The sequence below is a fragment of the Rana temporaria genome, chromosome 10, assembly GCF_905171775.1.
Source record: "Rana temporaria chromosome 10, aRanTem1.1, whole genome shotgun sequence".
NCBI classification, from domain to species: domain Eukaryota; kingdom Metazoa; phylum Chordata; class Amphibia; order Anura; family Ranidae; genus Rana; species Rana temporaria.
In genome coordinates, this window is record NC_053498.1 from 97,578,197 (window position 1) to 97,591,062 (window position 12,866).

At 41.4% G+C, this 12,866-nt stretch overlaps 1 protein-coding gene across 4 annotated transcripts in view; it reads right to left on the minus strand.

The window, feature by feature from the left end:
• Nucleotides 1–3,857: 3,857 nt before the first annotated feature.
• Nucleotides 3,858–12,866, minus strand: part of LOC120915362 (myosin-binding protein C, fast-type-like) — a 186,188-nt gene continuing 177,179 nt past the window's right edge. For all 4 annotated transcript variants that reach the window (XM_040325789.1, XM_040325788.1, XM_040325791.1 and 1 more), the window contains 3 exons: nt 10,694–10,880; nt 7,241–7,279; nt 3,858–4,298 (listed from right to left, as the gene is read on the minus strand). In XM_040325789.1, coding sequence (XP_040181723.1) covers nt 7,269–7,279; nt 10,694–10,880 — 198 coding nt within the window. In that variant the 3' untranslated portion in view covers nt 3,858–4,298; nt 7,241–7,268. The remainder of the gene's footprint in view (nt 4,299–7,240; nt 7,280–10,693; nt 10,881–12,866) is intronic.

Genomic DNA, 12,866 nt, shown 5'->3' on the forward strand with positions numbered 1-12,866 from the left:
TCTCAAGAGAATATATTGAGTGTCTCTAATCTTTCTTCATAGCTGAGCTCCTCCATGCCTCTTATCAGTTTGGTTGCCCTTTTCTGCACTTTCTCCAGTTCCCTAATATCCTTTTTGAGAACTGGGGCCCAAAACTGAACTGCATATTCCAGATGAGGTCTAACTAATGATGTGTACAGGGGCAACATTATGTCTCTCTCTGCGCAGGGATGTAGTCTCAAGGGAGGGGGAGAGCACGCTGACTAACCCCCAGCCAGAACAGCTTGGATGATGGGGGCAAGCTTACTGAGGAGGAACAGGAAGTGAGAAATTCAGACAAATAAAAAAAAACATTTAGAAGGGAATTTGAAGGAAAAGGTTAGTGAACCATTAATGCACTAGCTTAAAGAAACCTATTTAGGAAATAAAGAACGAACCTACAGAACCTATATTGTTTGTAACCCAGGCGCTGCCTATACTTTAAAGGGGCAGCATTAATAGCGTTTCAACTAGCACACACACAGCTTCCATCTTTTTTTATTGTCGAGTTAAACAATAATTGTACTGGGTGGAACTGATACGTTGTTTCACTGAATATGAAAAAATCACTCTAACGATTATTTTTTACATAGTAACTTTTTATTTTCAGACAACATTAAAAACACAAATGCTTTTTGTTCAAACTGGTAAAATCATTCATGAAATGTGTAGTAACTCCAGTTAATGAGCAGCGGTTGTCTAATTCTGATGATGGGCATAATCTTTTTTGGTAGCGCACATTGTTGCTTGCTATTTATTTTTGCACTGATGCTCTGTCTTTGCTTATTTGCTTGCATGTTACCTTTGTAGAACAAAATAAATCCTTTTGCAAAGAGGACATTTTTAGCTCATGCAGTGTCATTAATGCATAGCAATCAAGCACTAACATTACATGACTAAGAATGAACATCTCATAAGAAAGCAAATCTTTTGTCTTATCCTGTGATGAAAATGATTCAAACAATAACAACTGGAAGCTGCCAAAGATAATATATTTACTAAAATAATTTGCATGTGTGGTGAGGTTTCCATGCAGAACTTCGTGGCTCAATTTATTGTATTCATTCAGTTCCAATAAAACCCAATTGTCCTTTATGCCTTGTACACACAGTCAGGCCGGGTACTCACGAGCAAACATGTACGGTGAAACCGGTCCGTCGGACCGTTTTCACCGTACATGCCTGCCAGAGGGCTTCTGTACGATGGTTGTACTAACCATCGTACAGAAGTCCGCGCGTAAACACTACGTGGGGCGTGTCCGCGTCGTCGCCGCGACGATGACGCGGCGATGACGCGGCGACGTGGGCGGGCCTGCCATTTAAAGGCTTCCACGCATGCGTCGAAGTCATTAGACGCATGCGAGGGACGGCGGGCGCTCGGACATGTACGGTAGGTCTGTACTGACGACCGTACATGTCCGAGCGGGCAGGATTCCAGCGGACGGTTTTAAAACACGTCCAGGAATATTTGCCCGCTGGGAAAAGGCCCGGCGGGCAAATGTTTGCTGGAATTCGGCCCGCTCGCGCCTACACCTGACCGAACATGTATGCTGAAACTGGTCCGCGGACCAGTTTCAGCATACATGTTTGGTCGTGTGTATGGGGCCTCAGACTTTTGACCATGCAAAAGTCCGCCGTGAGTCCGTCGAAAGTATGACGGAAAGATAGAGAACAGTCAGATGGAGGCTACATATGGCCGGACTTTCCAAAAAAATAAAAGCCTGTCTGACTTTTTTCTCTGAAAGTCCGGCCGTGTGTACGAGGCATAAGAGTCCCAGAAAAGTGGTTATTAGGACAAGCACAGGTGACCATCATCATGTGACAATGTTTGAACCTAGCGACTGGCTGCTCAGGTTCCAACACAGCATCACAGGAGGAGGTCACATGATTCTCCATACAGAAGCAACAGGTATATTGGGGTGGCTGCGGCATAGGAACAAACTATGGGGGAACCCTGTAATGATGAGTATCAGTAAATTGATAATCTATCCAAAACCTTGAACGTTTTGGCTGGAGTTGTAACTATGGCAGTACTATCACAATCCAAACTAGTCCACAAATCATAACAAGAGTGCAAGTGTAATGTAGAAATCTTTATCTTTGATCATTGTGTAGTTATTGCAGCCAATGTCAAAAGATTGTGGCCCTTTCTGACCCTGTATTCAGGCCTGTGCAAACAACTAGGTAGGATTGTTAAAGGAATACAGTCTACCCATCACATATATTAATCTTCAGCTTGAATATCAGTTCTCTTTTACTATCACTTCGTACATGCTACATTGCTATCAACATGTAAAAGGTCATTCGAAGCACATTGCATTTTCTGTCTTCTTAAATACATCATAGTCATATACAACACACAATAACATACTAAATAAATAATGATGTACATATAGCTTTACAACATCCCATTACCCTTTACTTAATTTTAGGGAAACAAATGACATGTCAGGATCAGGTAATCATCTTTTGACTTGTCATTAGTTCGAATAATAAAGACTTGCAGACCTTCCTATAAGTATATATACCAAATAATAAGGATGAAGCACACCAACAGTCTTATATATGAGTTGGACTACATTTTGCATTTTTAATGGGTTAGCATTTCTATAGTTTTACCTTTATTTGCCCACATTAGCAATTCAATGTAGAGACACATAAACATTTTATTACCCATCAGGCTGTGACTTGGGCCAGCTTATTTTTGTAAAAGGAAAATAGAACATGTAGGACTCACAAGAAAATTTCCAACCAGATCAATCACTTCGATGCTGGCACCCTGTGTAAAGTTCTATATTACACTGCATTGTACCCCCATTTAACCCTATTATACTGCATTGCACCCCAATTTAATGCCCAATAACTGTTGTGAAAATACACATATAGATTACAAGGTTACTCCACACCTTGGCCCATTTATAAAATGCAGGCCATGACGTAGAGCCTGCAGTATGACACAGATATCTGTCTATGTAGCACTTCAAAAAGAACTCTCTGATTGGAGAAGAGGTCGGACACATGTTTTTGACAGGTCATGTGACCAGGCTCTACCTTCTGAAGCAAGCAGAGTGCAAAGCACACCACAGTGTTAGGCCACAGTGCTGCTTTACAAATGGACCCCTAAATCAGATACTGATATTCATGAAGCTTTGCAATAAAAAAAAGGTAATATCACACTTGCATCTGTTTTCAGGCAGGCCATTTACAATTTAAAAACTGAGCACAGTTCGATAATTCTTTGCCTTAATATCATCAAGATTTTAACCGTGTGCCATAAAACATTGAGTATTTTCAATTTTACTTTGGATTTGTCTATTCTTGCCCTCCTTCCTCCCTATTACACATGCGCTAAGAGTTTTTAGGTTTTGTGACCTGTAAATTGTTTGATATTGCCTATCCACTCTCCCACCTTCCTAGAGTGACATACCTCCAGCTTCCCGCAGCCTCTCGGGATTTTCACATTATACATCCCAGGAGGGTGCAGGTCAGTAAGTACAGAATTATTGCAAGTTTTTGCATCTGCATTGCTGACATCTAATGCAGGCGCAAAGTCTCATCATACCTCGACTGACTTACCAAACTGCAGCCCCCAGGGATGTTTTATTTGAAAATCCCAGGAGGCTGCGGGCAGCTAAAGGTATCTAATTTATGGGAAGTGGAAGGGTCGTGGCAATATTAAACAATTCACAGGTAACAAAACATTTCTAGTAAGTGTGCAATTGAAGGGAGGGAATGAAAAAGAAAAGAAATAAAAGGTGAAAGGGCCACTTTAATGCTCTCACTCTCCAATAATTTAAGCAATACCCTAAAAGAGTTTAGTCCAAGCATTTTTTTTAAAGCTTTTTCTGAGACAGTTTTTCTCACAAGTAATCTGTGAGCAACATAATTAGTAAGACATGTGGGTCTGAACCTTAGTCCTTGAGCCTAAATAATTGAATTTTTGCCATCCGAAGTTCTCCAAGCATGCTTTTTAGATTATGGCAAACAGCGATTTAAACATGAACAAGGACCTTTATACAGGACATACAGAATATTTTTTTTTAGCACACATAATGATGAGCCGACAAAGGGACACATATTACATAAGAAAAGTGCAACAACAGTTAACAAGAACAAAGAGGCAAGTTGTTCACATATACTAAGAAGTGCATATTTAAAAATACACAACAAACATTAGTAATAATATAGGACACCACAAAACACATGATGAAGACAGATTCTTTTTTTTCTTCTTTGCAGTTTTAAATGAAAGACCCAGGTATATCTCATTCAGACCTCAAGCTGCAAAATGTAAAGAAAAAAGCAAAAATTAGTGAAACTTATTTACAGTACATATTTTTGTAAATGTATTAGCTTTCAAAGGGTTCCCTTTGAATAGTAAAATCCCACCTTTAGGCTCCCCTCACACTATACTTCCTTCCTGTAACCCTTACCGCCATGCCGCCAATTAATTTTTTATTTTTTGTACTGTAATGATTTTTCCTGCAATAGAATCTGTGCAGTAAAAACAAACATCCCAAAACAAAACCAGCCAACGACATCCAGCGCTTTCTTCCTCTGAGCTGATCCTTTGCTTCTAGGCTTTCGCTCATCTAGGCTATGGGAGACAGCTGCGACTTCCTGAAGTCTCACAGTTGGCTCCCCACTGTGCATGTGCATGGCAGGGCAACACTGTGAGCCCCGCAGCCTCCTGGGATGTGTGATGTGTCCTAGGAGGCTGCAGGTAGAGAAGGAGGCCATAAAAAGCTGGCATAATTCTTGTCTAGGTAAGTATTGAAGAAATGAGAGTGGGCACATTAACCGCTTAAGGACCGCCGCACAACGATATACATCAGCAGAGTGGCACGGCTGGGCATAAGCACGTACAGGTCCATCTTATATGGTAAAGAACCTCACTTTTTTCCTATATGAAGTTACCTTGATCAGTCAACTGGCTAATTAGCAGTGTTGCTGCCTGGAAGCAATCTCTTCACATCGTGTGTTCATTACATACAGACTTTCACTTTATTATATTATGTGTTTCACCATTTATTAATATCACCCTATTGGTTTATCCATCTATTTGTGGTTATCTTAACAGTTTACCACTCTTGATTATTTAGCGCTGCGCTATTTATTTTTATTCTTGTTTGACTTTGTTTGTTGGAGTGCTGGCGGCTCTTGTCTCACATTTTGGGTTCTAGCACAGTTTTTCTTTATTTTACATACGTACAGGTACGTTGCCTTTAAAAGCTCAGCAGTGGGTTGCGCGTGCGCCACCGCCGGCGCGCTCGCGACCCGGTCCTGAGCTCCATGACCGTGCCCGCGGGACCCTCGGTTCCCGATCGCCGCCGATGTCCAGTGATCGGGTCACAGTGCTGAAGAACGGGAGAGGTACGTGTAAACAAACCTTTCCCTATTCTTCCTAGTGGCAGTGTCAGTGATCGTCTGTTCCCTGTCATAGGGAATGACGATCAGCGATGTGTCACGCCAGGCCACACCCCCCTACAGTAAGAATCACACACTAGGGCACATTTAACCCCTACAGCACCACCTAGTGGTTAACCCCTTCACAAAAATGTGTCAAAAGTGTCCGATGTGTCGCAGGCATGATAAAAATCGCTGATTGCCGCCATTACTAGTAATAAAAATTATTTTTTTAATAAAAATGCCATAAAACTATCCCCGATTTTGTAGACGCTATAACTTATATGTTGTTTTAAATACTTTTAAGCCTCGTACACATGACCGGTTATCCCGGCAGGAAAAATGCCAGGTGAGCTTTTGGCCAGGAATCCCGGCCGTGTGTATGTGTATGCTCCGACAGGAAAACTGCGGGAAAAAATAGAGAACCTGCTCTCTATTTTCCCGTCGGGATTCCCGGCAGAGTGTTTCCTGCTGAGAAAACCGTCTGTATGCTTACCTGAAGGGGAAATAAACCATGCATGCTCGATAACAATTTTGACGCATGCGCGGTAGCATGGAACGTAATTTAGCCGGCTCGTCGTAGCCTTTGACATCACCGCGTTCTTGCCATTAAAAAAAAACGGCGGTTCTTTTGTGTGGCCGTGTGTATACATGGCTTTTCAAGGCAAGCTTGGCAGGAATCCCGTCAGGAAAACTGATGGTTTTCAAACAGACAGGATTCCTGGCCGTTTGTACAGGGCTTTAGTATCGCTTCACCCTGAATCATCACTGAATCTGTCTTTACTTTGTAGAACACATACCCTGCCACCCCCCCCCCCCCTCTTAAAGGAAAATAATACAAAAATGATTGGTTAAACACACAAGTTTTTTTTTTTAACCACTACTATGCCTTTATTATCGATTTTGGAATTACAGACGCAGCAATTAAAAAATTGGATGAAAGGTTTAGCACTGTAAAACACTTTTTTTTTATAGATAAATAGTGCATTTTATATACAACTATAGAAATCAGACCAAAAATTAGGGACAAATCAGGAGGAAAGAGGGACAAAGGGACTATATTCAAAATGAGGGACAGTCCCTCGAAATCAGGGACGGTTGGGAGCTATACAGTATATGTACTTCAATTGTACATTTAGCTGTTTGCCTGGAAGTCAGTTTAAACTGCAGTACATCTGTTTCTTTTGCATGCCAATGGCTGTATCAAGTTGTTACATGATAACTTTGCATCACAGTAGGTGGGCTGCCTCATTTGTCAGCATTCATGCTGCACCATTTACTTTCTGTAATATTTTATTGACCTGATCCCCCTTTTTAGGAAGGCACTAATGTCAGGGGCCAGCAAAGGAAATATGTACCTGAACACTGGGTACACTGTGTATCCATCACTTGAGTAGGAAACTAAGTTAAAGATTAGTTGATCATTGTAACACACAAAACGTAATGTTCTCGTAGATTTAAGATGCCAGCCTCCTGATTATTTTTGCATGGATCAAGCAGAGATCTTAAGCCTGTGGGGTAGTTCCAACAGCCATGAATAGGATTTTCTGGAGCCAGAATCATCAGCTATATTAGAACAACCTGCCCTTTCATAATTGTTTTCAACATAGATAATTCTGCACTAAGACTGTCTGCAGGTATCCCCCCCTCCCCTCCTCTAATTTCTAAAAGAAAAATGTTAATACAAGGTGGGTTCTGTTTTTGGGCAGAAGCTTGCCCAAAAAACATTGGATAGCACATGTAGGCAAGACTGTTATTGTCTATAGCCATTAGCCAACATTATTTGCAGTCTTTCTTGTAGTTCGAACAATACTTACCGGAACTGCTTATCAATCCAGGATGGGATTACTGGGGAACTGCATTGAGAAATGAAAAAATTTAGTTAACACACTTGTATGAACTATTTTCAAATACAGATAACTTAATTTTGTTTTTGGTGTCCAATTCCTTTTAGTCTAATAAAGCGGTATTAAATCAAAACAAACATTTGCTATATTGCAGTTTACCAATCGTTAAAAATGGTGACTACATTACCTTTAATTTTTTAGTGTTAATTTTCTTTATTTTCACCTAGTGATCTGGCCAGTAACACACTTTCTTAGGGAAGCAACAGAAACACCTTTGAATAGCAGCATAGTGAATTTTAGGAGTGGGTGGTATTAGATATACTAGCATACTTAGACGGACTTGACTAACGAATTATAGCCAAATTAACGAATTATAGCCAAACTCCAGCTAACACATTTTTAAGCAGTTACAGTAATATATATTTTTTTTCATTTTGGGATAAAGGTTTTACATACAATATCTCACAAGTGAGTACACCCCTCACATTTTTGTAAATATTTTACTATATCTTTTCATGTGACAACACTGAAGAAATGACACTTTGCTACAATGTAAAGTAGTGAGTGTACAGCTTGTATAACAGTGTCCATTTGCTGTCCCCTTAAAATATCTCAACACACGTCCATTAATTGTCTAACCCGCTAGCAACAAAAGTGAGTAAAACTCACTTTACTCCTAAGTAAAAATTTCCAAATTGGATCCAAAGTGTCAATATTTTGTGTGGCCACCATTATTTTCCAGCACTGCCTTAACCCTCTTGGGCATGAAGTTCACCAGAGCTTCACAGGTTGCCACTGGAGTCCTCTCCCACTTCTCCATGATGACATCACAGAGCTGGTGGATGTTAGAGACCTTGCGCTCCTCCACCTTCCATTTGAGGATGCCGCACAGATGCTCAATAGGGTTTAGGTCTGGAGACATGCTTGGCCAGTCCATCACCTTTACCCTCAGCTTCTTTAGCAAGACAGTGGTCGTCTTGAAGGTGTGTTTGGGGTCGTTATCATATTGGAATACTGCCCCGTGGCCCAGTCTCTGAAGGGAGGGGATCATCCTCTGCTTCAGTATGTCACAGTACATGTTGGCATTCATGGTTCCCTCAATGAACTGTAGCTCCCAGTGCGGGCAGCACTCATTCAGCCCCAGACCATGACACTCCCACCACCATGCTTGACTGTAGGCAAGACACACTTGGCTTTGTAATCCTCACCTGGTTGCTGCCACACACGCTTGACATGATTTGAACCAAATAAGTTTATCTTGGTCTCATCAGATCACAGGCTCCAATAATTCATGTCCTTAATTTGTTTGCCTTCAGCAAACTGTTTGCGGGCTTTCTTATGCATCATCTTTAGAAGAGGCACTGACAGGCTGACCTCCCACCCCTTCTACCTCTGCAGCAATGCTGGCAGGACTCATATGTCTATTTCCCAAAGACAACCTCTGGAAATGACGCTGAGCATTTGCACTCAACCTCTTTGGTTGACCATGGAGAGGCCTGTTCTGAGAGGAACCTGTCCGGTTCAACCGCTGTATGGTCTTGGCCCCCATGCTGCAGCTCATTTTCAGGGTCTTGGCAATCTTCTTATAGCCTAGGTTATCTTTATGTAGAGAAACAATTCTTTTTTTTTTCAGATCCTCAGAGAGTTTTTTTGCCATGAGGTGCCATGTTGAACTTCCAGTGATCAGTATAAGAGAGTGAGAGTGATAAAACCAAATTTAACACACCTACTCCCCATTCACACCTGAGATCTTGCAACACTAATGAGTCACATGACACAGGGGAGGGAAATGGCTTATTGGGCCAAATTTTGACATTTCCACTTAGGGGTGTACTCACTTTTGTTGCCAGCGGTTTAGACATTAATGGCTGTGTGTTGAGTTATTTTGAGGGGACAGCAAATTTACACTGTTATACAAGCTGTACACTCACTACTTTACATTGTAGCAAAGTGTCATTTCTTCAGTGTTGTCACATGAAAAGATATAATACAATATTTACAAAAATTGAAAATGGTGTATTCACTTTTGTGAGATAATGTAAATGAATAAAAACTGATCATTATAAGCACCCCTGTCAGTGTTAAATGGTTCACCTCAACCTTCTTACAATTTTGGTGGACAGCGTTGTCTTTTAAAGAAAGTTGATTGGCTGGATCACCAGGTGAAAATAAAATAAAATAAAATAAAAGCTCTTAAAAGAGAAAACAAATGGAACCACCACAGTAAATATATTGAAAGCTGCAAAATAATAATTTGTTGGTTAATACTATTTCATATCTGCAAAAATGTTGATCTTGTTAGTCAGAGGTGTCCTGTGTCCAGTACTCACTTCCTGTGTTATTTTAAGAAGCGTAATGAGCCCTCCATCCTTATCTTGTGACTACAAAATGATTAGCTCTTAGGTTGTGGACATACAAGAGTAGGTGGGTCTAAGTAGCTTGACAAAAGAAAACTGAGCCAGGCTGATAATACTGAATCCACAAAAATCCACAAAAATGCTGTGTGTTGTCAGTCCACAAATGGAAACAATGTGATAGGTAGATTCAGGTAGAGTTAGGCCGGCGTATCAGTTGATATGCTGACCTAACTCAGAATCTGCGCCGACCTATGTTTAAGTGTATTCTCAAACAGAGATACGCTTAAACATATCTAAGATACGACGGCTTGCGCCGTCCTATCTTAGGTTGCAATATTTCGGCTGGCCGCTAGGTGGCGCTTCCATTGCGGTCGGCGTAGAATATGTAAATCAGTAGATACGCCTATTCACGAACGTACGCCCGGCCGCCGCAGTACATTTACGCCGTTTACGTAAGAGATAGGCCGCCTAAAGTTAAAGCTGGACCCTAGGTGGCGTAGACAATGTTAAAGTATGGCCGCTGTTCCCGCTTCGAAATTCAAATTCGTCCGTGAATAGGGATTTACGTCGTTTACGTCCACGTCGAAATCAATAGGCCCGTGCTGCGGACTTAGCCGCAATGCACACTGGGAAATGTAGGCGCCCGGCGCATGCGCAGTTAAAAAAAAACGTCAATCACGCCGGGTCAAGCCTCATTACCATAAAACACGCCCCCTCAGACAAATTTGAATTAGGCGCCCTTGCGCCCGCCCGCTTTAGGCTACGCAGCCGTAACTTAGCAGACAAGTACTTTGAGAATCAAGTACTTGCCTCGCTAACTTACGGCGGCGTAGCCTAAACACGCTAAGCTACGCCGCCGCAAAGTTGCGGCAATCTCTCTGAATCTACCTATGAATGTATAACAAAAAAATTGTGCATATTTTTTATTCTATTGTTTACTGACATAACACATTTTTTTCCCCTGTTTGGAAAAATGTAAACTGTTTTTGCGGATATCCCTGATCCCCTGACCATTAACATATACTGGCATTTTTAAACGAAGCAATAAAATAATTGCATAAGTTACCTCTGACTTCCAATCTACAGTCCACTTCAGCTTCACCCAGCTCATTTATGGCTTTGCAGGTATAGGTTCCACCATCAAATGGGCTGGGCTTGCGGATACTCAGGGTAAGAACTCCTTGATTATGTTTCATGAGGAATTTTGGATCATCTCTAATCTCCATTTTATTTTTCATCCAGATCACTTTAGGCTGCATTAAAGAAACACACTTTAAGAATGACTATTTGAGAGAAGGTCAATTAATATCTAGAGACACCTACTTATTTTGTATTGTAAAAGTTTACTCCACAAAAACTAATTTCATTAGTAGTTTCTTTCTTATGTCCCTCTGGAACTATGACCTTGAGATTTTAGGTAAGGTGGGACTTCACAGGGGGTCTTCACTGACTATGCAAAAGGCAAAAATCCTTAAAATAGTTTGAAACACCCAAAACTTCAGAAACACAATTCCATACCTCCCAACATTTTGAGATAGGAATGAGGGACACCTACTTGCAAACCTACATAGGCATAGGACACGCCCCCTGATACACCCCCTTAAAGGATAATTAACCCAAAAAAGGTTATTTAAATCCACAAGGGCTTTTTTTACCACTCCTCTTATTTTATATTGGCCTTTGAATTTTTACCAATGCAGAATTTGGATGAAAGGTTTAGCACTGCAAAACACTTTTTGAAAGATAAAAGGTGCATTTTATATACAACTATATAGATCAGACCAAAATGAGGGGCAAAGAGGGACAGAGGGATATTGATCCTTATCAGGGACAATCCCTCTTAATCAGGGACAGTTGGGAGCTATGCAATTTAGAACCATAGCACTGAGGTTGTCAGGAAGGTTGGATGCATTGTTGTGCCAAAAGATCTAAGTGTGCACATATTGCATCCCATAGTCTGTGCATGCTCATGCGCTTTAACCGCTTCAGCCCCAGAAGATTTGGCTACCCAATGACCAGGATATTGGTTTGCGATACGGCACTGCGTCACTTTAACTGACAATTGCGCGGTGGTGCGATGTTGTATCCAAACAAAATTGACGTCCTTTTTTCCCCACAAATAGAGTTTTCTTTTGGTGGTATTTGATCACCTCTGCGGGTTTTATCTTTTGCACTATAAACAAAAAACTGTTTTGAAAAAAACACAATATTTTTTTACTTGTTGCTATAGTAAATATCCCAATTATAAAAAAAATGTCCTCAGTTTAGGCCGAGATGTATTCTTCTACATATTTTTGGTAAAAAAAATTAGCAATTAAGCGTATATTGATGGTTTGCGCATCGGGTTCCCTGCCGTGCAGGGGGCGCGTGCGAACGTCCTCTGGTGGCTCTCCTGGGCAAAGCCGTATATATACAGAATTTCGCTCAGGAGAGCCATTCTGCCGCAGTATATCTGTGTGAGGCGGTCAGGAACCGGTTAATGAGCATGCATGTCTGGCACTGGTTTAGGTGCCAATCACCCTAGTTAAAGGTGAACTCCCTGAAAGATTCAAAACTACTTTAGCAGTGTGACTCCCCCCCCACACTGCAAGGGTTTAAAACCACTCACAATCCTGGTGCCTGGGAATCATTTGGCAATTCATGTCATCCAAGTATGGAATCTGGCGTGCGCTCCAATCTGCTGGCGCTGCTTCCAAACCAAGTGGATGACCCGCCCCCATGCGTACATGTTTTGTCACTCCAAGGACATCATCTATTGTGAGCAACGCTGTATCCTGGTCTAGGCCAACAAGGTCCAGGCCTAGGGCAGCACTTTGTAGGGGGCAGCAAGGAAAGAGTCCATGCTGGCTTGTGCTACACCGTTAGTGTAACGCAAGCGGCTTCTAATTTTGACTGTCCTATCATCCTGGACCACAAACCTTCCTCACTGTGCTATATGTTTTCTACTGCACCATTGGCATGGTTATATCTTCTTAGACCTCTCCATAAAATTATCAGAAATTTGGGCTTAAATTAGAAATATATGCAACATTTATTTTATTTTATTTTGGATAGAGTGAGGGAGGGTTATAGCCCCTATCAGTTTATTTTTTACCATGCCTGACCCATTGCAGAGATTTCCCCTTCACTTCCTGCCCCATAGTCAAACAGGAAGTGAGAGGAAATCTATGCAAGTTAAGGGAATTAATTGCCCCCAGGCCCTAAGAACTAGTGTCCCCTCACTCGAAAATCTCACCAAA